Source organism: Solea solea, chromosome 6 (genome assembly GCF_958295425.1).
Source record: "Solea solea chromosome 6, fSolSol10.1, whole genome shotgun sequence".
Lineage (NCBI taxonomy): Eukaryota > Metazoa > Chordata > Actinopteri > Pleuronectiformes > Soleidae > Solea > Solea solea.
In genome coordinates this window covers 15,050,802-15,073,251 of record NC_081139.1, presented here as the reverse complement: position 1 = coordinate 15,073,251, position 22,450 = coordinate 15,050,802, and the positions used below count along the sequence as shown (strand labels likewise).

General features: G+C 43.6%; 1 protein-coding gene across 7 annotated transcripts in view; it reads left to right on the top strand.

Moving 5' to 3' along the window:
• plxnb1b (plexin b1b) overlaps window positions 1–22,450 on the top strand; it is a 93,278-nt gene extending 70,828 nt beyond the window's left edge. For all 7 annotated transcript variants that reach the window (XM_058630884.1, XM_058630882.1, XM_058630876.1 and 4 more), the window contains 32 exons: window positions 566–698; window positions 2,448–2,604; window positions 4,508–4,616; window positions 5,470–5,578; window positions 6,374–7,276; window positions 9,117–9,251; window positions 9,327–9,449; window positions 9,556–9,649; window positions 9,960–10,126; window positions 10,288–10,439; window positions 11,057–11,162; window positions 11,758–11,894; window positions 12,344–12,520; window positions 12,605–12,842; window positions 13,168–13,410; window positions 13,508–13,687; window positions 13,797–13,945; window positions 14,118–14,218; window positions 14,494–14,711; window positions 14,798–14,976; window positions 15,145–15,211; window positions 15,547–15,693; window positions 15,789–15,954; window positions 16,322–16,425; window positions 16,523–16,607; window positions 16,690–16,856; window positions 17,544–17,704; window positions 18,396–18,543; window positions 18,714–18,778; window positions 19,378–19,453; window positions 20,219–20,293; window positions 20,528–22,450. In XM_058630884.1, coding sequence (XP_058486867.1) covers window positions 566–698; window positions 2,448–2,604; window positions 4,508–4,616; window positions 5,470–5,578; window positions 6,374–7,276; window positions 9,117–9,251; window positions 9,327–9,449; window positions 9,556–9,649; window positions 9,960–10,126; window positions 10,288–10,439; window positions 11,057–11,162; window positions 11,758–11,894; window positions 12,344–12,520; window positions 12,605–12,842; window positions 13,168–13,410; window positions 13,508–13,687; window positions 13,797–13,945; window positions 14,118–14,218; window positions 14,494–14,711; window positions 14,798–14,976; window positions 15,145–15,211; window positions 15,547–15,693; window positions 15,789–15,954; window positions 16,322–16,425; window positions 16,523–16,607; window positions 16,690–16,856; window positions 17,544–17,704; window positions 18,396–18,543; window positions 18,714–18,778; window positions 19,378–19,453; window positions 20,219–20,293; window positions 20,528–20,632 — 5,176 coding nt within the window. In that variant the 3' untranslated portion in view covers window positions 20,633–22,450. The remainder of the gene's footprint in view (window positions 1–565; window positions 699–2,447; window positions 2,605–4,507; window positions 4,617–5,469; window positions 5,579–6,373; window positions 7,277–9,116; window positions 9,252–9,326; window positions 9,450–9,555; window positions 9,650–9,959; window positions 10,127–10,287; window positions 10,440–11,056; window positions 11,163–11,757; window positions 11,895–12,343; window positions 12,521–12,604; window positions 12,843–13,167; window positions 13,411–13,507; window positions 13,688–13,796; window positions 13,946–14,117; window positions 14,219–14,493; window positions 14,712–14,797; window positions 14,977–15,144; window positions 15,212–15,546; window positions 15,694–15,788; window positions 15,955–16,321; window positions 16,426–16,522; window positions 16,608–16,689; window positions 16,857–17,543; window positions 17,705–18,395; window positions 18,544–18,713; window positions 18,779–19,377; window positions 19,454–20,218; window positions 20,294–20,527) is intronic.

The following is a 22,450-nucleotide window of genomic DNA, read 5'->3' as shown; positions in this document are numbered from 1 at the left end:
CTGAACTCACATCAGTTACAAAGACTTAAAAACCGTGGCGTTTGCTACAGCAACAGGAACACCAGCTACAATCACATAGTGCTGCTTTAATGCACTTCTTCATTGCATTACATTAACGTATGTTGTTTGCTTGTGTCTGTTTGAAGTTATTATTTACTGAAATGTGAAATAAGCTCAGTGGCAGACGTCCTTGCTTTTCACATCTGGCTGAGTTTGCTCGAGGGGAATGGTGTTTGAGCTCTGTTGCAGTGAACCCACAGCACATCTGTGCTTCCTCTGCTCTGCCTCAACAACACCTGATCTTACCTGCACCTTCTCCTCTCAGCTAGTCTTCATTAGATGGCATTATTTATTTCACTCATTATTGAATCTCCTTAAAATTAGATACTGTATTTCTCAGTAGAAACCACACTTCTGAATCATCCTTTAAGAAGTGGTGTATGGTGTTATACATGCAGTATATACTGTAGATGGCTCATCTGATAAGGCTTGTTATAATTAAGTAATTAGCTGTAAACGTGTAATAGAGATGTAACAGTGCGTGTTGGTGCTGTTTTCCCTGCAGGTGCGTGTTGCAGTCAGAGTGCGCTCGTGGGAACCAGCCAGGTCAGTGGCTGTGGAGCTTTGACATGGAGCAGCAGTGTCTGACCGTCCAGGACCTCAAGCCTTTCAACGTCAGCAGGGGGGAGAGCAAGATGGTAAGACACAGTGTGCACAGTACACCAGCAACAGAGGAGTTATACAAAACATCTGATGTACCAAGTGACTTGAGGGAGCGTGAAAATCTTTTTAAGATTTTTGTTTGTAAACAAGTGGATTTCTTTTTAGGGTGGGGGTCCTTTGACTGTAGATTAAGATGAAATGATTTACCTCAAGCATGGGCAGATGTTGCTTAAAAAACACTGATCCCTGCTCTGATGGAACACTATGTTCATGATCATATTCTGCCTGTACATGCTCACACACACTGGAATACCAAACAGGTCTCGTTCCCGGACCCTTTATCAGATGAGCTGGGAGGCCTAACTATGGCAAGTTTGTGTAGTGACACAGAGTCGAGCGAAGATAATGATCAAATACCTGTCCAGCGATATGAAATACAGAGCATATGGTACAGTAAATCCCCCCTTTTTTTATCATAGGAGAGAAAGGAGTGCAGATTATGTTTTTAACAATCAAAATAAACTGAGACCAGATGACTGGCCAAGTCCAAGGTTTTTCTGTTTTAGAGTGTTGCTAGTAATATCAGGGATGATGTCATTAGCTTTGGACATGATCTGGAATTGTGACTAGGGAGCTGGCAGGAGATTTTCCAGATAATGTGGAGCTACTTTTGCAGACACCTGGATTCTCAATGACAGCTTTCCATCTTGCAGAAATGTTTTAGATAACCACTGTTTACACCTGTGGTGTTGAACACTGATGCATATGGAATACAACAGTAAAGACTACATCAAGTTCCGCTGCTGTCAGCATAGAAGAGGAATGTCGTACTGAACAGTTGAAAAACACAGCCTGCTCTGATGAATGTGCATTTGTGCTGAGGCTGCAAATGGGAGAGTCGCAATCTGGAGTCAACAGCGCTAAATGTTCCCAGGAGCATTGGGTCCTCAGTATTGAAATAAAAGAAGTCTGGAACCAGGATCATTCCTTAGAGTTCATCATTCGTTCAAATTGAGTAACTGAACAAGAGCAACCTCTGTCAGATAATCCAGAAAACGCTTCGACGTAAACTCAGACTTCATCCACGTGACATGCAGCGCAGAAATCTCACAAACTTAACATAAAGTATCAGACAGGATAATGACTCCAGGAGTCTGTTCAGTGTCATTCATGTTCCCACTGCAGAGAAATCTAGTTATCCAATCAAACTGTTCTCCGTTGATATTTACAAGTAAGCAGATGTCAGACAGTTTAATCACTTACTGTCATTGTGTCCCTCGCTGTCCTCTGCAGCAGCTCAGGTGTGGACTTACTAATGCCGCTCTCTGTATCCAGTAATAACTGCAGCAGTCGGGAATTGTTCTCAATTATTCTGTCTGGCACTGGCATTTTGTTTTTCACACTGAGTTAATATTCCTTTATTTAATCATTTATTATTTTGATTATTATTAGTGGTGGTCGTAAAAAGCATTATTTTCTGTGTTGGTTGAATGAGAATTGCTTTTGAGGCTGAATTGTTGTGTAGTTGGCCTGGTATTGACATCCGTGCCAAGTGATCCGATCACATGCAGACAGCCTTATGTTTAGGTCTGAACACACCCAATCTGTCCTGAATGCGTTCTCAGATCTGATCACAAAAAGCACATTTCGGGGTGGTTTGGGGAGACGTGGGAACGGCCTCCTCACCTGAGGTCTACACAATTTTTTCTTTAAGTTTATTTCAAATCTGTGTGAAGTGATCTACCAGTACTTAAAATCATTGTCACGGTTTCCACTCCCCTCAGGTGTCTCTGTCAGTGCCAGGTCTCCCAGTCTTGGAGAAGCATGAGTCCTACTCCTGCCTCTTCCAGGACAGCCCCAGCACCGCCGCCGTCACCAAAACTGGAGTCACCTGCCAATCACCTGACATCAGCCGAGTCCCTGCGGTGCCTCCAGGACAGGGTGAGTGTTCTTTACAACTCCATGCTATAACTTCTGCTTTGGAGGATTTGGCAGCATTCTGTAACAAGATTATTCTGTCACTGATTGTATGTGTGTGTTTCCACAGGTCCACAAATACCTCACATTTTTGCTGTCCAATCCCCCTGTCCAGAAATATAGGCTAAACCAATCCATTTTCTTTCTAAGCTAGTTTACACAGCGGAGAGTAATCTGTATTATAAAGCGTCCATCCATTAGCTATGCTGCTTATCCTTTGAGGATCATTGAAGGGGGGGCCTGGAATCCCAGCTGACATTCAATGAGAGGCAGTGTACATGCTTGACAGGTCAAAGGCTAAAAGTCGAGGCGCAAAGCTCCCTGCCGTAAATCAGTCACATCCAGTGATGTGGTGCTTTGATGTGTGTTTTGTTTTCTTGTTTGGTTGAATGGTGAAGCTTGTTTGTCATAGAAAGTCTGAGGCGATGATTTGAGAAGATTAGAGGGATCTGTAAATAAAAAACTTTAAACCCCCTACAGAGGTCACACTCACCAAAACATTGAGATGATTTGTGTCTCTGTGTACCACACACACACACACATGTTGGTTCCCATGCCTGCATTCCTGAACCTTGCAGCTTGTTGTAGTTCTCAGGGTGCAGGACTCGGGCAGATTCAGCCTGGGGATTTACCGAGATATGGACACACAGGCTGCATTAAAGGATCGAGCTGTGGCTTACCTTTACTTAAAGGGGGGTTAGTGCCTGCACTCACTTAATAAAAGATGGAGCTCTGGGCCTGTGAGGGCAGCTGCTGCTTTAAAATGAAGATCAGATTGTCACCTGAGTTACTGCTGCCTTGTCGATAAAGACTCATGCGTGCAAAATATAAAGGACCATGTCAACCTCATCTGTCTGGAAATGTCAGATGTAAGAATGTAGCGTAGCGTACAGTACATTGCAAATAGATTTGCAATCCATGTGGTTGTATCTACTTAAACTACAAGGTTGTCACCAGTAATGTGTGGATTCAGTGTGCTTATCAGCCTGGTCTCCATCATCAGGCAGCAGGTTTTGACAACAACAACAACAAAGCTCAATAGACCCAACTCGCATGATATGTAAGGCACCAGACAACACACAGAAACTGTCAAAAACAAATTGGTGATAATAGTGCAGCAGTAGAAAGTTTAACACTTGTTCACAACAGCAGGAGAATGTCCCAAACATTCAGGCGAGGACTGGCAGGGCACTTGCCCCCTGACTTGCTGTGAATTATACCACTTAAGCTTTTCCTGCTCTCACATGGGCTCATTTGGAAATAATGCAAGCCTTTTTGACAAAGGTGCTGACGAAAGGAGTTCTGGAAAATCTGTGGAGCAACTGTTGTGGACTTATGTGGCCTAATTTCATTGTGAAGTCCAAATAAAGAGATTGCGATAATGTGGGAAAGTGCTGGCTTGTCTGATCCTCTTTAGTCATGTTTCTGTGATGTCACTGTTTTCTCATATCTTGGTCATTTGTTTTGATGAGAACACTTCAGTGAGACGAGATAACTTACGACCAAAACAAGAATTTCCTTATTGAGTAAGGAACCTGTGCAGCTTGCACTCTCTTTTCTGCAGAAAGCACCTGCTTGAGAGGAGGGAAGCCTTGCTGTGTTTATGTCTGCACTCTCATGGCTGAGAATGGAGGCTGCACATGGTTTTTATTAGGCCTTCTTGTTTTGGCTGCCCGGGCATAAACCTCTCCCACGTTCCTGTGTCGCTGTTTTTTCAGGAAAATCTCGCTGATCCTAGACGTTCTTAATCAGAGACGATAATCCTGAGCAAATATTTTCAGTTCATGTTCGCTTGACTGTGTTGTGTTCAGCTCCTCCTCATGCTCTCTCTCTCTCACTCTCACTCTCTGTGTTTTCTTCTCCCCAGACTCTGTCACAGTCACATTGTCTCTTCGTTTTGGCGACGTCACGGTCACAGCAAGGGATTTCATCTTCTATGACTGCATGGCTGTTAAGCAGCTGTCTGGCAGCATGCCGTGAGTTACCACTGATTTATTAGTTCAGTTCTCCTTGTCTCCTCACGACCCGCTCTCCTTACGGTCTGCAGCAGACTTCTTTCCCTATTTGTATCCTTGTCATTCACTTTCTCACATCAATGCGCCCTTCACTTGTCTCATGACATTCTCCTACCATTTCCTTCCCCCCTCACCTGTAACCCTGTAGATACATAGTTTGAATATTCTTCCATGTATCTCAGTTCATACATTTACCAAGCACTGTTTTATTGTTTACATGGGCATCATAGTTAATAGCGTCTCTCCTTCCCATTCTTCTTTTCACCTTCCCCTCCCTTCTCTCCTCTCTTCTACCCCAACCAGTTGAGGCAGATGGCTGTACACTCCGAGTCTGGTTCTGTCAGAGATTTCTTCCTGTTAAAAGGGAGTTTTTTTCCGGTCCACTGTTGCCAAATGCTTGCTCGTTGTGTTCCTGTTGGGTTTCTTATATAATAATTGTAACACACTGAACAGCAACCTTTACAAGCTGACAGTATTTTCATTTGAAGCTGCAAGTGGACAGTGTGCAGCAAACTGGGTTCTTCAGGGTTGATGAAATTTCTTCTAATTCCTGTAACCCAATGAAGAGAAAAAAAAAATCATATCAAGTCACAACGAAATTGGATGAAAACCTTTCTTATCACTGGCAGATTTGGATAACTTGTGTGGTCCACCTTTCTCTATATCTATCTGTCCCTCCCTCATGTCCTCTTATCTTCTGTTAGACCTCTACACTTTCCTCCTGGTTGTGCCTAACGCTGATTCATTGTTTCCATCTACCTCTCTACCCTGGTCAGTATTTAATGACTCTAATTGCTGTTATTTCTCTTTGCAGCTGCCGTGGTTGTGTTTTGAGCCATTGGGGCTGTAACTGGTGTGTTCACCAGCACCTGTGTACCCACAAGCCCACCTGTGAGCAGGGGGTGATCATCTACAATCAACATGTAAGTCACATCTTTGTCATATCCTGATACAGCAGCAGGAAAGACTCACACAGGTCAACGGGACACTTGTGTTTCTCATGTATTCAGATTGTGTCCATTAAGTTGATCACTCATAGGCTATAGAGGTAGCCTGGGTGAACCCAGCGGAGTCTGCCAACGATTAGATTTTTCACTCTGCAGACACGTCTGGCGAGGAGGCCAGACAGACGCCAAGCAAAGATTGTTGCTGTACTGCTTCAGGGTTTGAACCTGCTTTATAGATATATAATCATATTTCCTGTCATGCATCCATTATTGCTCACAATGTGTTGTTATTCGTCAAGATGTCTACATCATTTATCACAACTAGGGCTGGGTCAGAAAATATATTTTCTGGTTTAAATTGATCTTTTTAAAATGATACCAATTCATAACATCATGATATGGACCTTGCTAAATCTGGCCACAGGAGAGAAAGATGAAGCTACCTACACAGAAGCCACTGCCAAACCTAGAACTCATAGACAAACACGTTTTTAGTTCTCTGAGAATCTCTTTCATATCCAGGCTGAATTGTGTTGCAGCTGAAATGTGCCTCACTGAATGATATCAAAGTAAATCAATCAACTGAAATAGAATATATCAAGGAAATCGGTGGCGATACCCAGCCCTAATAACAACCATCATTGCTGTGCATGTGACATAAGCAACAGTAACATCAGGTCAGATGTTCAACATCGCATTTAAAGTCAGTTATTGGTTATATCCATTTTTTTTTATTTGTCTCACCCTCTCCTCATTCCCCCCCTCCCCCAGTTTAATCTCCCCACCTCAGCTCCTTACCCAACTAAACCTATTAAAGTCATCACGACACCCAGTACCACAACAGCTGCTCCAACAACCACCACCATGACAACCACCACAACTCCACCCACAACAACAGAAACTGTCACCACGACACCACCAACAACAACACCAACAACAACAGCAACAACAACAACAGCAACAACCACTGAAGCCCCTGTGACTGTAGCAACCACTCCTGAGCCAACCACCCACACTGTGCCCACTAGTCCACCCACAACCCCCACCAGCCCAGAGTTGACCACCCTGCCCACCCTGCCCACCACCTTCCTCCCTCAACCTGTCGCTACCCTTGCACCCACCACTGCAGCCCCAATTATGTCTCCACCTCCAGAGGTCACCACCAGGAACGAAGAGGAGACGAAAGCAGGAGAGCAGGTCGCCGACGTCACCCAGAGTGACACCACAGTTGCCACAGTTACACCCACTCTTGTCATGGCTACAGAACTGGTGCCCGTCACCACGGCTGATCTGGAGCCTGTGATTCCTCTGATGATCCCAGACACCGCCCCCCTCGAGGTGATGACTGAGTCGCCCCCCGGAGACACCCAGGAAGCTGAAGGAGAGCTGAGCCTAGCTGAGCCTCCCACCCCAGGCTCATCTGGCCTCCCTCTGCCCACACAAGACACTCCGACAGGAGTCCCAGATGCTGACCCTGAGGTGCTCCTCTGGCCAAATGGAGAAGTGGATGCTGATGCTGATTTTCAGTTGGAAAATGACACGGCCACATTTTCAGCTGCCACTGTGTTATCAGGCGATGGTGAGGTTGACCATCCCGCTCCATCCTATCCCCACTTGTTGGATACTGACTCAGAGCTGGACTACCAGTATGATTCAACAGATGGCTTCCTCCCGGTGAGTTCAGCCGCCTCATTTCACGTCCCTCTCTCCTCTTCTTCTTCTTCTACTCTTCCTCTCAAAGCTTCAGCAGCCTGTCACTGCTCTCAGCTCCTGAGTGGACTTTCTACTGCTGCTCTGGGACCAAAGCTCAAACCAGCTTCCTGCTCTGCCCTTGTTTCCATGCTCCTCCTTTGCTGTCTGACACCTGTTCTCTCATCCATGTTTTGCTTTGAACTGATGCCAAGAAACACCTCTGCTTGAGTGTGAGCTGCAGCAGTTGTGTGGTTTTTCTGCAGGTGAATGAATAATCTTTAAACCCAGGTTTTTACAAGGTATCATGATATATGGACATGCATGTATGTGAGAGCATCAGGTTCTACAGTGTAAATAAAACAAATGTAGGTTAATATGGGTAACGACGGTTCACAACTCCACACAAAAAGAAGCTGACCTTATTTCTTAGTAGCTTTAAGTTACTTTATTGTGGCCAAACACGTCTACATCACATCTATCAATCTTAAACATTTTTCACACTAAAATTAGCGGCTATACCTGGGATCTTTTGCTTAAGTCACTTTTTTAATCAATCATTAAAATGATCTGACTGATGAAATACATTTTTAAAAAGTAAGGATCGCTATAAACATTAACAGCTGCTAATGGCTACGCTAACCGCAGGAAGATGAATGTGCCTCATAGAGTTGCTATGGAAATGGAGCTTCTCTGGCAAAGAATAGAGCAGACGCAGAAGAAATGATCATGCTTAGCCTGGTCTTGTGTTCCCATTGATGCCAATCTGAGCCGAAGCCGATTAAAATGTGTGTGCATTGCTAAGTCATTTGACCCAGGAGTGAATGTTGATTAAACACATTCCCACTGTTGAAAACTCCCTTTAAACCTGGGATTAAACTGGTTGTAATAAGGTATAAGGGTCACACCAAACCTTTCAAATGGACCGCTTGTCTATTTCCCCCAGACAAAGCACCAACACACACTCATATCCACACAGACAAAACCCAGCAACAAACGCACTTATAATATAATACCTATATTTACATTCACACAAACACAAATGTGTGACCAAAACATTGACATTAATGTACAGAGGTAGGCAGATGGTTAAAAGTTGTCAAAGGCAGGCTACTAAATCTCATAAAATTATAAAATAACATTTTATAACAATAGTCAAAGGTGACATCACTGACGGCAGCTTTGAAGTATTAAGGTCTTAAACTGGGCCGGTGCTGGTCCATGGCTCTACCTCCTGGAGCAAGGCAAGGGCAGTTACTTTTGCTTTTACTTATTTAAAAGTTATTAAATGTCTAAACTGGGGGACAACACTGTAGCTGAATGAGAGAGAGGTGCTAAATCAGAAGACCAGGTTAAGAAGTGCACAGTAAAGGGCGATCAGTCAGTTGTGTCAGAGTGTTAAAGGTATAAAGACACAGAAGATACCGGTCATTGAAGACAGATGAACAGGCAACCAAGCTGACCTTAAACAGAATGGCTATATACTTCCTTATCTTCTCATTTGAGAACATTAAGGCAGCTATCTCCAGCCAAGTGGTTTTAATGCAACTACGTTTCTGTTTTTAAATTCGCCTGCTGCTGTTTTATCCAAAACAAAAAAAAACATTTTCAACCTTGTTAAGTTGTGTTTATCTAGAAAATGACTTGTTTAATCACATTTCAATGTTATAAAGTAACTGGTAGTTGTAGAAAGTGAATTTGCAGTGTGCTGCTTTACTGAATGGTAAGAAAAGATTGCATGTGTGTGCACGGAATTGTACAAACATGAGGGTGTTTGTACTTACTCTGCATGCGTGTGTCTGTGTGTGTGTTTGTTAAACAACAGGCAGACGAGGGCTCGTACGTCAGCTGGGGTTCCTCTGCTTGTCCATGTGTGGAGAAGATTCAGGGTTCTTCACTGCTCCCCGTGCGAGTGGAGAGGAAGATCACTTTGCTGGCCCACAACCTGCACCTCTATCAGGTATTACACGTGCACACACACACACACACACACTTTCCTGTCCTGCCATGCTAAGACAGTGTTTTGTGTGTTCAGGACACAGAGCTGGACTATGAGTGTGTGCTGGTCATTGAAGGACAGACGGTGGTTGTGGACGCCTACGTGGAAACTGACGACATGAATCCATTCAGCTTCGACATCACCTGTCAGCTACACCAGGTGTGATGATGTGCAGCCACTCACTGTATTATACTTTTTATTGTGAGCGTGCATAGAGCAACAGTAGAGTGTTTTCCTGTAAGTGACGCCGCTGTTGTTTGTCCAGTACACATATTCAGCTCCAGTGGACGAATACAATGCCATGGTGTATGTGAAGAGGAGGGACACCTTCCATGTGGACAGCTCCAATGATCTTTATGGTGAGGTCTAATTTATGTTTGATTGTACATAATACACTTTCTCATTCTCACTTTTTGGATACTTAAAGGGATGTGTGAGGTACTTGCATATAAAAAGTGATTTTAGCCCACTGGATTTGGGAGCTTTAAGTGAACTGAACCGTTCCACTCGGTGGAAACACTGTTTCAGATGTACCTCATATAGCCACACTGAAAATAATTAAAAAAAAAAACCTGTTTCACAAAGACCCAACAACAACTTGACAACAAGTCTCAATAGAAAGACATTAAAGCATCAACCGATGTTGTTCTGTGTCTGTCGTGTCAACAGTGACTCTGTACAACTGCTCCGTGGGCCGATCTGACTGCAGCCGCTGCCATACAGCCGACCAGAAGTACGGTTGTGTGTGGTGTGGCACTGCTCAGGCCAGCTGCTTGTACTCGGACTCCTGCAGTGAAACTGTGCAACACACGTGTCCTGCTCCTGTCATCAACTTTGTGAGTACACTCCTCAGACCTCTCGCTTAAAATCCTTACTTTGGGAATGTGGGAGATTTGAAATGCTCATAGCACTGATTTATGTTCATATGACAGATTACACATCTTTGTTTACCATTTGGTTGAAATTTCTTAATTTCTGTTTTTGTGCCTGACCTCAGATTGAGCCACTCTCCAGTCTGCTGGAAGGTGGTACCATGGTGACCATCTCAGGCTCTAACCTGGGCCAGAAGGCTGAAGACATCCTTGACTCTGTGTTGGTAGCCGATGTGCCTTGCACAGTCATTATTAGCCTCTATGAGGTCTCGTCCAGGTACACAGTGGCTTTGTGTGTGTGCGCAATTCATGCTTGTGAGTTTTACATCAGTGTTGGGGTCATTGGACACAGAGAGGGGGGGTCCTGTCCAAGGAGCCTCTGTCCATCAAATTGCAGAACGACGGGTATTTTAAGCAGTAGGATTCACTACTTAAATGTTTTAATTCAAACTCTTCAGTTGCCTCCGTCTGTATCAACATAAAACAAACTTCTAAGCCACTGGGTGACATAAGATTCAAACACTGCTATACTGAGAAACGCGCGTGAAGTGAATGTGACATTAGTAAAAAAAATCTCTGACCCCATATCACCACATCGATCGTGATTAATTGACAGCATCAGTGGCAACAAGTCAATTTACAGGAACACGTGGAATGTGACCGTGAATGATGCTCAGCTCCCTTGTTCAATTTCTAGAAATTGTGAGTTCACAGAGAGTTTTGCCCACTGCAGGCTTGATCTAGACGCCATTCCCTCACCTAAATGTTTCAGATGTGTTCTTCATATGTGATCAGCAAACCTGTCTCAAAAACAGTTTTAGAGCGTTTTTTTTGTGAATAAGAACCTGATATCGAGGTCAATTAACAATCTCAAGTCTGATGTGTGTCTTTCAGAATCGTGTGCAAGACCAAAGCGAGTGGAGGAGAGAAGGTGGGCTTTGTTTCTGTTAAAGTCAGCGGGGGAGAGTTTGGTCTGTCCAGCCAGAAGTTCAGCTACCAGGTACATTACCTCTTCATGAATTACACTGTAAAAAATTATATTATGTTGACTGAAATGTTGATATATAGTTTAAAACTGGAAGTAAGAGAGACTGGCAAATGGTGGTATGTAATTATAATAAGTAAAAGAAAAAGAAACTAACTTAAGGCAATGTGCTGCAGCAACATGGATAAAACATTGTCCCATCTCCTCATTACTGGGTGAATTTGCTCCCAACTGTTGTGTACAGTATTTCGCTCCCTTTCATATATACATTTACACAGGAACTTTAACATTATTTTGGGTATTTAGAGGAGGAAATAATTTATGTCATTATCATTAACACATCAACGACATCAATGCTGATTCTATTCTGCTGAGCAGTAAAATGTGTGGTTTACTCAGCAGTGAAGTGACAGTGCTCTCTGGTGGACAAACGGTTCATAAAAAAAAAAAAAGCACCTGCACATATAAAACATTTGGTTCTTGTAAATATAATTAACTTAAACAGTTAAAAATATCTCATGCTCTGGTGAAAAGTATTTTTGGCTGGGTTAATAATGGGTTCATCTGTGGTTCATGCATTTCTAATGGCTGCCATCTTCCATCCTGACAGGACCCGTTTGTGATGGGGCTTTCACCTGAAAGGGGCCCCAAGGCCGGAGGAACCACCCTGACAATCACCGGCCGTAACCTGCTGACAGGCCGTCCCTCTGACCTCACCATCACCGTGGGAGGAGTGGCCTGCAAAATGTGAGCAACACAAACATGTGTAGTAAACGTACAGTATAGTCACAGAAATGCACGTGAATTATGTCCCTGTACTAGAGGGGGAAAGGGTGAAAGGACAAACTGTGCCGACGAGCATTTCAGCTCTGTATCAGAAAGAATCTGTGTCCATACAAACACACTTTAACACACTTGTGTCAGTGTAAAGAGGAAGTTGATTGGATGTCTCTCTAAACTATGTGTTACAATCGGGACGCAAGTGCAGGGAACTGCATCATCACTTTCAGAGGTCTCCATTTAAACGTCCAGGGCTCGTAAACACTGGGGTAGTGTGGACAGCAGACATAATATGCAGCAAAAATGCATTGTAAGGCACTTTTAAACCAAAACTTGGGGTGGAGCCTCAGTCTGGGCTAAAGGTATGAAAGTATTTATTGATCTGACTCTCCTGTCTGTCTCCTTTTCCTCCTCAGTCTATCAGAAGTGCAGGAGTCCAGTGTTCAGTGTGTGACTGGCAGCTGTAATAAGACGGGAGATCACCGCATCACCCTGCATTACGGCAGCAGCCAGCGTCACCTCCACACATCGTCCTACCGCTACACCCACAACCCAAACATCACCCATGCCACCCCAGCTAAAAGTTTCCTGTAGTAAGTGTCACATTCTGACCATCAACATTAAGCTTGTTTCCCCTTTTTATCCAAAAGATCTTTAAACTTTTATTCTCTGTTTAGTGGCGGTCGACTGATCTATGTGTCGGGCCACAATTTGGATGTGGTGCAGAATCCTCGGATGGTGGTGACGGTCTCTCCCTATGAGTCTGTCAGCCAGAGCAAAGAGAAGAAGAGGAGGAGGAGGAGGAAGAGGACAACAGTGCAGATGGAGGAGAGAGTGAGCGTACAACCGGGAAGGAGAGTTAGGATGGTTCCTGATCCTGTTTGCCCTGCAGACGCACTCTGCTCTGTCAAACAAGTATGTGTTTGTGTGTCATCTTTTTCAGTTTTAATGATTTCTTTGTTATATGGAGCAAATAAACCAGAAAATATTCACATTTAAGATGTTGTAAAAGCAGAGGAACTTGTTTTAATTATAAACTGATCGATGGATTATCAAAATAGTTAACAATTTATTTATTTATCAATTAATATCAAATAATCACCGCAGCCCTAGTGGGATGCACTTCTAGGCTGTACATTTTAATGTTGAATGAATATCCAAATTTCAGACAGCATTAGTGTTTTTGTGTATGTGTGTGTCTTTACTGAACGTCCTCTCTGCACCTTCTCTGTCTCATCAGTTCATGGAGCACTGTGACGTGAACTCCTCCTCTCTGATTCTGTGTCGCTCCCCTACGGTGGACTCCTCTGTCTGGGGATCAAAGGTCACGGTCGAGTTTCTTCTGGACAACCTGTGCTTTGACTTCAGCAGTTTAAACCCTCAGACTTTCAGCTACGAACCTAACCCGGTTCTACGCCGCCTGAACCAGCAGGAGCCTCTGAGGGCTTACCGCTACAACCCGGGCAGCTTCATCCAGCTGGAGGTCAGAGAGAGAGAGAGAGCAATTATAGCAACGGGTGCTAAAAGTAAAACTATCTAAAACATAAACTCTCTTCTATTATATTGTTGTGTGTTATCAGGGAGAAAACTTGGACCTGGCCATCACTAAAGACGAGGTTGTGGTGTTGATCGGGGAAGGCGTGTGCGCGGTGAAGACCCTGACGAGAAACCATCTTTACTGTGAGCCGCCGCCTCAGCAGCCTTCACCTGGACCCAACGGCAAGAAACGCGAGGGCTCTGACAACCTCCCAGAATTCACTGTGAGTTCGCCTTGTTTTCAGTGTCCAGTCACAGGAAACGTGTTCACTTGGGGAACAGTGCGGCACTGACATTTACATTTACTGTCTGTGTGTTGTGTGTGTGTTTCAGGTCCAAATGGGCAACCAGAACTTTTCTCTTGGTAAAGTTCTGTACGACAACCTCAGCCCGTCCACCTTCCCTCTGGAGGCTCAGATTGGAGTTGGAGTCGGGGCGTCGATAGTGGCCCTGATTGTCCTCATCATCGTTCTCATCTACAGGTCAGTGTAATGTCATCATTTATTCCTCCAAAGGAATACATTAGGAAGAGTGTTTACTTTGACCCAGCTCTGACCCTCGCTGGTGTAAGTTTGTGAGCTGGCTTCTGTGGGAGAGTTTTTACCTGCTCCTCATTTTCTGGTGACCCTCTGCTCTTGTCTGTGTTGGTTTTAGGAGAAAGAGTAAACAGGCCCTGAGAGACTACAAGAAGGTCCAGATCCAACTGGAGAATTTGGAGACCAGTGTGAGAGACCGCTGCAAGAAAGAGTTCACTGGTAAGTGACGGTGTGAACGTTTGGAAAGTTTTTGGAGAGAAGACACAAAAGAACAAAGTTAGTTTTAGTTCTCCTTCTACAGCATCTTCGTTAAATCATCTTGTTACGTCACACGTGGCTGCTCCACAAGAGTTTCATTTTAGGCTAGTGTCAATATTGACCTTCTTTTACCTCCTACTGCCATCCCCAGTGGAACACCAACATCTAATCTACAGGAGAGATTTAAAACTCTGCAGCTTGTGACCTCTTATCCTTGTTCATTTACCGCATCACAGATCTGATGACAGAGATGATGGACATGTCCAGTGACCTGGTGGGCTCAGGAATCCCCTTCCTCAACTACCGCATGTATGCCGAACGCATCTTTTTCCCAGGCCATCGAGAGTCTCCGCTGAGGCGAGACCTGGACGTTCAGGAGTGTCGTCGGCAGACAGTGGAGCAGGGCCTGGTGCAGCTGTCCAACCTGCTCAACAGCAAACTCTTCCTCACCAAGGTAGAATGAATGGCCATGCAAAATTCTGCATCCTGTTTTTCTTTTAGAGAGGAATAAAACACCTCGTATTTTCCTTTTTGTTATAGTTCATTCACACGCTGGAGAGCCAGAGGACCTTCTCACCCAGAGACAGAGCCTACGTCGCCTCCCTGCTGACTGTGTCACTTCACGGGAAACTGGAATATTTCACTGACATCCTCAAAACTCTCCTGAATGACCTGGTGGAACAGTACGTGGCCAAGAACCCCAAACTGATGCTGCGAAGGTACGAGGAAGGGGAAGAGGGACAAGTGTGGCTGTGGTTTTATGAGGCACTGACAAATAATTAGCCCTGCCAACATACCACACTTCAAAAACACCTGAACTGTCCCTTCTTGTTGTTCTGTCAATGTTTTTGCAGTGTCACAACTCATGTTTTTATTTTTCTCTGCAGGACGGAGACAGTGGTGGAGAAGCTGCTGACCAACTGGATGTCCATCTGTCTCTACGCTTTCCTCAGGGTCAGTCGGCACATTCGTCATGTTTTGTTAGGGTTGTCAGTTTGAAGGACTTTTTGTTTGAAACTCTCAGTCAGTCAGACAAAGTCTCTGTCTGTCTGGCTGGCTGTCTTTGTTTCTGTCAGCAGAATTACTCAAAAACTACTGATTTAATTTCCATGAAATAGGGACATTCAAATATTTCCATCTTAAAAGCCGTGGCTGTAAAAGTTATATGTATTGTATTTTTTTCTGTTTTCACTTTAAAATTAAAGAGATTATTTCAATAAATGTGCATAAAAGAGTCTCCTAATTGAGTCCCTTATTCTCTTTCTGTCTATCTGTGTGTGTGTGTGCAGGACTCAGCAGGAGAGTCTCTCTACATGCTGTTCAGGGCCATAAAGCATCAGGTAGACAAAGGTCCAGTGGACGCCGTTACAGGAAAGGCCAAGTACACGCTGAATGACAACCGTCTGCTGCGTGAGGACGTGGAGTACAAGACCCTGGTGAGGACAACTCTAGATCATTTTGATGAAATAAAAGAATCTGCATTGTCTGGATATTTTTCCCCTGACAATACTCCTTTGTTTATCCTCTGCAGACTCTGAATGTGTTGGTGCAGGGTGGTGGAGTGAATGAGAGCCAGCCGGTGCCTTCCAAGGTGCTGGACTGTGACACCATCACACAGGTGAAGGAGAAGCTGCTGGATCAAGTGTTCAAAGGCACTTCCTTCTCCAACCGACCCCACGCCGACTCACTGGACCTGGGTGAGAATCTGTTCACACCACAAGGCATCTGTTCACACCACATGGCACTCTAAAAAACACATTCATTATTTGACTGAAGGTGTAATAATTAGCTTGACTTAGACTTGCATTACATTAGGTGGTTTTTAACATGTACTTAAACTGGATGAAGGTGAGCTGTCCGTGGAGAAAGAGACCTCAGCGTGATCCCACTCCAAAACATTTTTCCAGATCACACTTAAATCTGTTTAAGTGGCAGGAAAATGTTAATAACCATGTGTCTTCAGTGATCCTTTTTATTACCTTAGTTGAGCTGTGGTGCCCCCTGCAGCAGAACAAATGTAAATACAGGACCGTTTCATCATTTTTTTTATCATAAAACACACAGAGTGGAGGTCTGGTGTTGCTGGACACCTCATCCTGTCAGACGAGGACCTGACGTCTGTGGTCCAGGGCAACTGGAAGCGCCTGAACACTCTGCAGCACTACAAGGTCAGCAGTCACACTTAGTCACACTAAATCTATAATCTATAAAACACTTCAACAGACTCTTTGATGCTAACTGCACATTTATTTTGTCATTCATCAGGTCCCGGACGGCGCAACCGTAGCGCTGGTCCCTCGCCACAACAAACACATTCACCATGACAACCATGACTACGTAGCAGGAGAGAGTGAGTTAACAGTTTCTGGTTCACTTGCCACAATAATGACATGGAAAGTGATGACACTTAAATAAAATGTCGATCCGTGCAGAAACACCTATGCTGGAGGACGCGGATGAAGGAGGAGTGCGGCTGTGGCATCTGGTGAAAGCCAGCGAGGAGCCGGAGCTGCCCAAACACCGCAGAGGCAGCCTGAGAGAGAGGGAGAGAGCCAAGGCCATTCCTGAAATCTACCTGACCCGTCTGCTGTCAATGAAGGTACACACCTGTTTTTCTAATGTATAGATAGTTGATGGGATTCTTATCTCTCCAAACATGAAAGAGTGTAGATTTAGTTACTAACTTGAGCCACTGTGAGCACGAGTGCAGTGCTGAGGCTGCAGTTCAGTTATGGCCAACCTTTTAATTATAAATATTTATAATTCATTATAAAAAGACTTCGATTGTATTGGTTTTGATAAAGGATCTGTGTAGGTCCCTGTGTGTCTGAGCCCCATGGAGGAGCGCTCTTTGAAAACATTGCATCTTAAACCCTAAACATCTTCAATGACATTAGCAGGGCTACATTCTAATAAAATAAGATTCGTTTTACAATTATAATCTTTTCATCGATTGTAGAAACGATATGTTTCAGTGGTTGTGTTGTTAATCTGAGGCCATGCTCACTATAGGTCTTATCTGAGCAGTAAATGGGACTAAAGGCTCCTCCCCTCACAAAGAGCTGTTGACAAAACTGCTGCTGAGAAAGGAACAAAGACCAGGCCCAAGCTAAGGGTTGGGGGCGTGTGTGTGTATGTGGGGGGGGGGGTTTGACCCCAGTTGCTATGGGTGACATCATGTTTTAGCAGTGGATGTTTCTCACAGTGTCCACAGAGATGTGTTTTTGCCATGTGACCAGTGTGCGTCAGCGAGTGAGCTCTCTCTCTCTCTCTCTCCCTCCCTCAGGGTACGCTGCAGAAGTTTGTGGACGACCTGTTCACCGTGATCCTCAGCACCAGCCGCCCCGTCCCACTCGCTGTCAAATATTTCTTTGACCTTCTGGACGACCAGGCGGGACAACACGGCATCTCGGATCCCGAGACAATCCACATTTGGAAGACCAACAGGTACGGAGCGCGGACGCACGGGCACAGAGATTCAGCCGATCACAGTTAGGTCTGTCAAGATACTAGAGTTTCACACTCGACACCAAGGAAATCAACAGTGGGGGAGATTTTTATTGTCTGTAGCGATGCTGTGTGAAGTGTCAACTCGACGAGGTGAAGATGACGCTGTTGTTGTAAATGAGCATCTTATCGCAAGGAACTTGACCGGGTAAGGTAAAGACTGTACTTTAATTTAGAGAAAAACACATGATTGTGTGAGTGAACTTATTCAAACTTATTACCATAAAAGATCATTTTTGAAGTCAAGCCTCAGTTCTTTAGAGTTAAGGCAAAATGCAGCATCACCACGTGAGTATTAATTTATACAGTGATGCGATGACATATGTTTTAAATGTCTCAAAACAGTTATAAATGTATAATGATTCAATTGTAGCCTGAGTGATTTGCTAAATGCTTTCAATTTCTTTTAAGTTGCAGAAATTAATAAAGGAAGCTTTTTATTGCCAGGTGTGAAATGAACACTAGAAATACTCAATTCATCGATTATTAATTAAATGTCACATAGTTTGATAATTGATTCATTGTTTGTGTTTTTTTATTAAAACTAAAGATTTTTTTTAGCTTCTTACATGTCAATGTTGTTGCTCCTGACAGATTCAGATCTTCATTAATATCTCTTGTGTGTCTTTAGTCTCCCTCTGCGTTTCTGGATCAACATTGTGAAAAACCCTCAGTTCATATTTGACGTCCAGGCGTCGGACCACGTGGACGCTGTCCTCTCCGTCATCGCCCAGACATTCATGGACTCGTGCACCATTGCTGAGCACAAACTGGGACGGGTGAGGAGGATCGTGTTTATCGCTTGTTTCACGTCATGTTTTTAGTTCAGATAGTCAAAACTGTGTTTCAGAAGCTGCTGGTTCAGCGGTTTTACAGCTCCAGCTACAAATGGAGCTCACATTTGTGACACAACATTCTCACTAAAGTCTTTGGTTCTCATTTGAAACAGGATTCTCCCATCAACAAGCTGCTGTATGCCAGAGATATTCCTCGATACAAGCAGATGGTGGAAAAGTGAGTCCGGCCATAATGAAAGCCTCATCTCTTGGATGTCTGTAGTATTTCTTGTAGCAGTGCTGTCCATGATGGAATGTGTCTGTGTTCTATCTTCTTCTTCTTCTTCTTCTTCTTCTTCTTCTTCTTCCTCCCTTTAAAGATGCAATGCTCTATTTCTGTCGTCATTTCTGCTGTCTTTATACTGTCCTTGTCTTTTGCATGTACACCGACGTGTGATGTAGCAACACATTGAAAAGTAAATAAAAAACCAGGCAGAACAAGAACAAGCAAAGGATGTTAAAGTTAGTTAAGTTACGGGTTAGTTGGGTAAGATTTTAAACAATAAACAAACACTATTTCCAGTTATATGCTTCTGTTGTATATGTCATTTTATTTGATTTGCATCTATTTTCCTTCATCCTTTAACACTTGTGCCAGTAACTCCCTGGGGTTAGTCTGTGATGCGTCAGGTTTGTATGTGAGCAGCACATACAAAATTGTGTCGCGTAAACTTGTCTTAACTGCTCCCGGAACGACACGGCAATGTGTTCTGAAAGGTCAAACGTCGTCCTCAAAACAAAAATGAGTTTTTAAACCGTCAATGTTTGTTGTTGTAGGTACTACGCTGACATCAGGCAGACCATCTCAGCCAGTGACCAGGAGATGAACTCTGCTCTGGCTGAGCTGTCCAGGGTGAGAGCGCGCACGCACACACACACACACACACACACACGTTTACACAGCATTTGAAGTGAGGACACCTCATGAACACAATGCATTCCCTAGCCCAGGGCTATTCAATTAAAACTCAGTTTGGCCACATTTTCAAACCAAGAAATGTAGACATTTAGACATTTCCTGCAGCCAATAAGCAGCAGGTGGGGACACATTTAAAAAGTACATCAAAAAGTGCATTGAAAATATAATGATCTTGGTCATACTTGTCCTTCGTACACCTCACAGTGTGTGGAAGAAAATGCACAGTACTAGCTGTAACTAACTTAAATAAAAAATAAACGTGTGTTAGCATTTGTTTCTCTTTGAAATAAGACAAACTAATGTCATATACGACCCACAGACATCTCAAAGTGCCTTTAACAGAATACAGAAGAACTAACTCTGCCATCAAACCTGTCAGACGACTGTAGGAATGTATGTAGAAATCTTTGAGGGACAGGGAAAAGTGTCTCTCTAGTTTTTTCCTGTGCTGGGCCACTATGAAGTTGGTTATGGGCCATATGTGGCCCACGGGCCGCTATATAAATAGACTGGCCCTTGCCCGTTACCCTAACCTTGACCATAAACCAGGCCCTAACCCTCAACCAAGTCTTAACCCTCAAAAAGTCTGTTTTATGTGGTGAGAAAATGTCCTCTCTCCCTGTGGTTTATAAGTTTCTCACAAAGACACACACACACACACACAATGTGACCATTAACCTCTTACACTTTGTGTTTCAGAACTACTCTGGAGAGCTGAATTACCTGGTCGCACTGCACGAGCTCTACAAGTACATCAACAAATACTATGACCAGGTGTGTTTGACTCGCTGCACTCTTTACACCTCACTGTTCTAAATCAAAGCCAGACAATTCACCCACAAAAATATACAGTTTTTATGGAAATCATCATGTTGCAGCCCTAGACTATAATGTATAACAGGATTCTTATTGTACATTTGAAGTTAGAAGAAGAATAATAATTCTTATTTTGGTGTAATTTAAACTTTTCTCTCTCGCTCACCCGTTCATCCACCATCTTGTCATCAGATCATCACAGCACTGGAGGAGGACCCCACAGCCCAGAAGATGCAGCTCGGCTACAGGCTGCAGCAGATCGCTGCCGCTGTGGAGAATAAGGTCACGGACTTGTGACAGTGGAGACGACCCACACTGAGAGACTAGAAGCTGAACTGAGGAGCAGGAGAGGAGTGACTGATAAGTGAAATGACGGACTTTTCCTTTTTTGAGGAGAAACGGGTCAGAAGTGACCACCCATGACTCATTCATTGTCCCGTTGGAGTAACTTTAATTAAGAGGTACATTTGTAAGCCTTTGTGTGCTTGACGCTGCTGCATGAACGTGTGTGTGTGTGTGTGTGTGTGTGTGTGTGTGTGTGTGTGTGTGTGTGTGTACATATCCCTGTTTGTCAGTCTACATCTTTCCTTTCTGCATTGGAGTATAAAGTGTTGGGAGTAAGTGGTTCTTATATCATGGCTGTTCCTTGGAGCCAGTGAAGTGATCATGTTCATGTGTCTGAGAAGGAATCCTGCCACTCTCTACCTCGCCTGCTGCGCTGCATTCAAAACCCTCGTTTCACGCATTCATTCATTCATTCATTCGATTATTGCCCCTGTGATCAACTCTACAAAGATTGGAAGTGAGAACCTGCTTGGGGCATTTTAAGGTACTTAAACCAGATAAAGTGACACTTTACTCTGCTTTTATACTTTGTGTGTGTGTGTGTGTGTGTGTGTGTGTGTGTGTGTGTGTGTGTGTGTGTGTGTGTGTGTGTGTGTGTGTGTGTGTGTGTGTGTGTGTGTGTGTGTGTGTGTGTGTGTGTGTGTGTGTGTGTGTGTGTGTGTGTGTGTGTGTGTGTGTGTGTGTGTGTGTGTGTGTGTGTGTGTGTGTGTGTGTGTGCGCGCGCGTGTAGTGTACAAGTCACTGGAAAGATGCAAGAGAAAAAACAAAAACAAAATCCTTCCTTTAAAGAAACTCATATTGAAGTGGAGCTCTAGTGCGTGCTGTAGTGTTTTATTTTGTATTTCTATTTTGTACATTTTAAACATTCCTTTTAGGATTTGAACAAAGTCTTAAATCGTGCTTTGGCTTGTTCCACTCCAGGCTGAGGCAGTGGTACGTGTTGATTTTTATTTTATTTTATTTTATCTTTATTGGTAGAGAATTGTATTGAACACAAGGTGGCACTGCTTCCCATGCTGAAGATCTGTATGGCATTTTGTTCCAGATCATACTGTACCTATACTGGTTCAGTAGGTATAGACGACCTTGTCTGTTCTTGCTTTGGCTTTGGAGCACAGAGACTCTTTTTCATAAAACGCTAATGTTTGCTGATGTTTTTTTCTTATTTAAATGAGAAAGTCTGATATTATGGTTTTGTCTTTACAAAGTATAGAACCCCACCCTCTGAGGGTGAAATGGTGTAATTTAGGTCAACCTTTAGGATATGTTTTTTTTTTAAAGAAAGAAGCAGAGATTTGTCACTATTTATAAGAAAATCAGACTGCGGAGAAAAACGGGGAAGAGATTTGAGATCTTGAACTGAATTCACAGTGACGTGTGTCGTCCCCTCGTCCAGAAGCGCCACGTCACAGTGTAGCCCGCATTTTTTATCACTACACAGGCCGATACGACTGAAATGAACATTTTATTTTATTTTTTTTATTTTTGTCGTGTCACACACTGTCTGCTCAGAGTGGAGTGAAGCTCAGTGGTGATTCGGACAAAATCTGCTGAGGGATAACTCTCAGCTGTTTTTTTTGTTTTTGTTTTAGGGCTGTAAACATTTGTCGCTGTAGTGGAGGCTCAGTGAGGAGCAGATTTAATGATGTTTCTTATTCTGTGTGTTAACATCATACTGATTTCAAATGTAACTGTAGTGATTTAACGTTTAATAAAAAAAAAGGGGTGAAAATTCTCACATGTTGATGTAATAAAGTATTCTTAAAATGA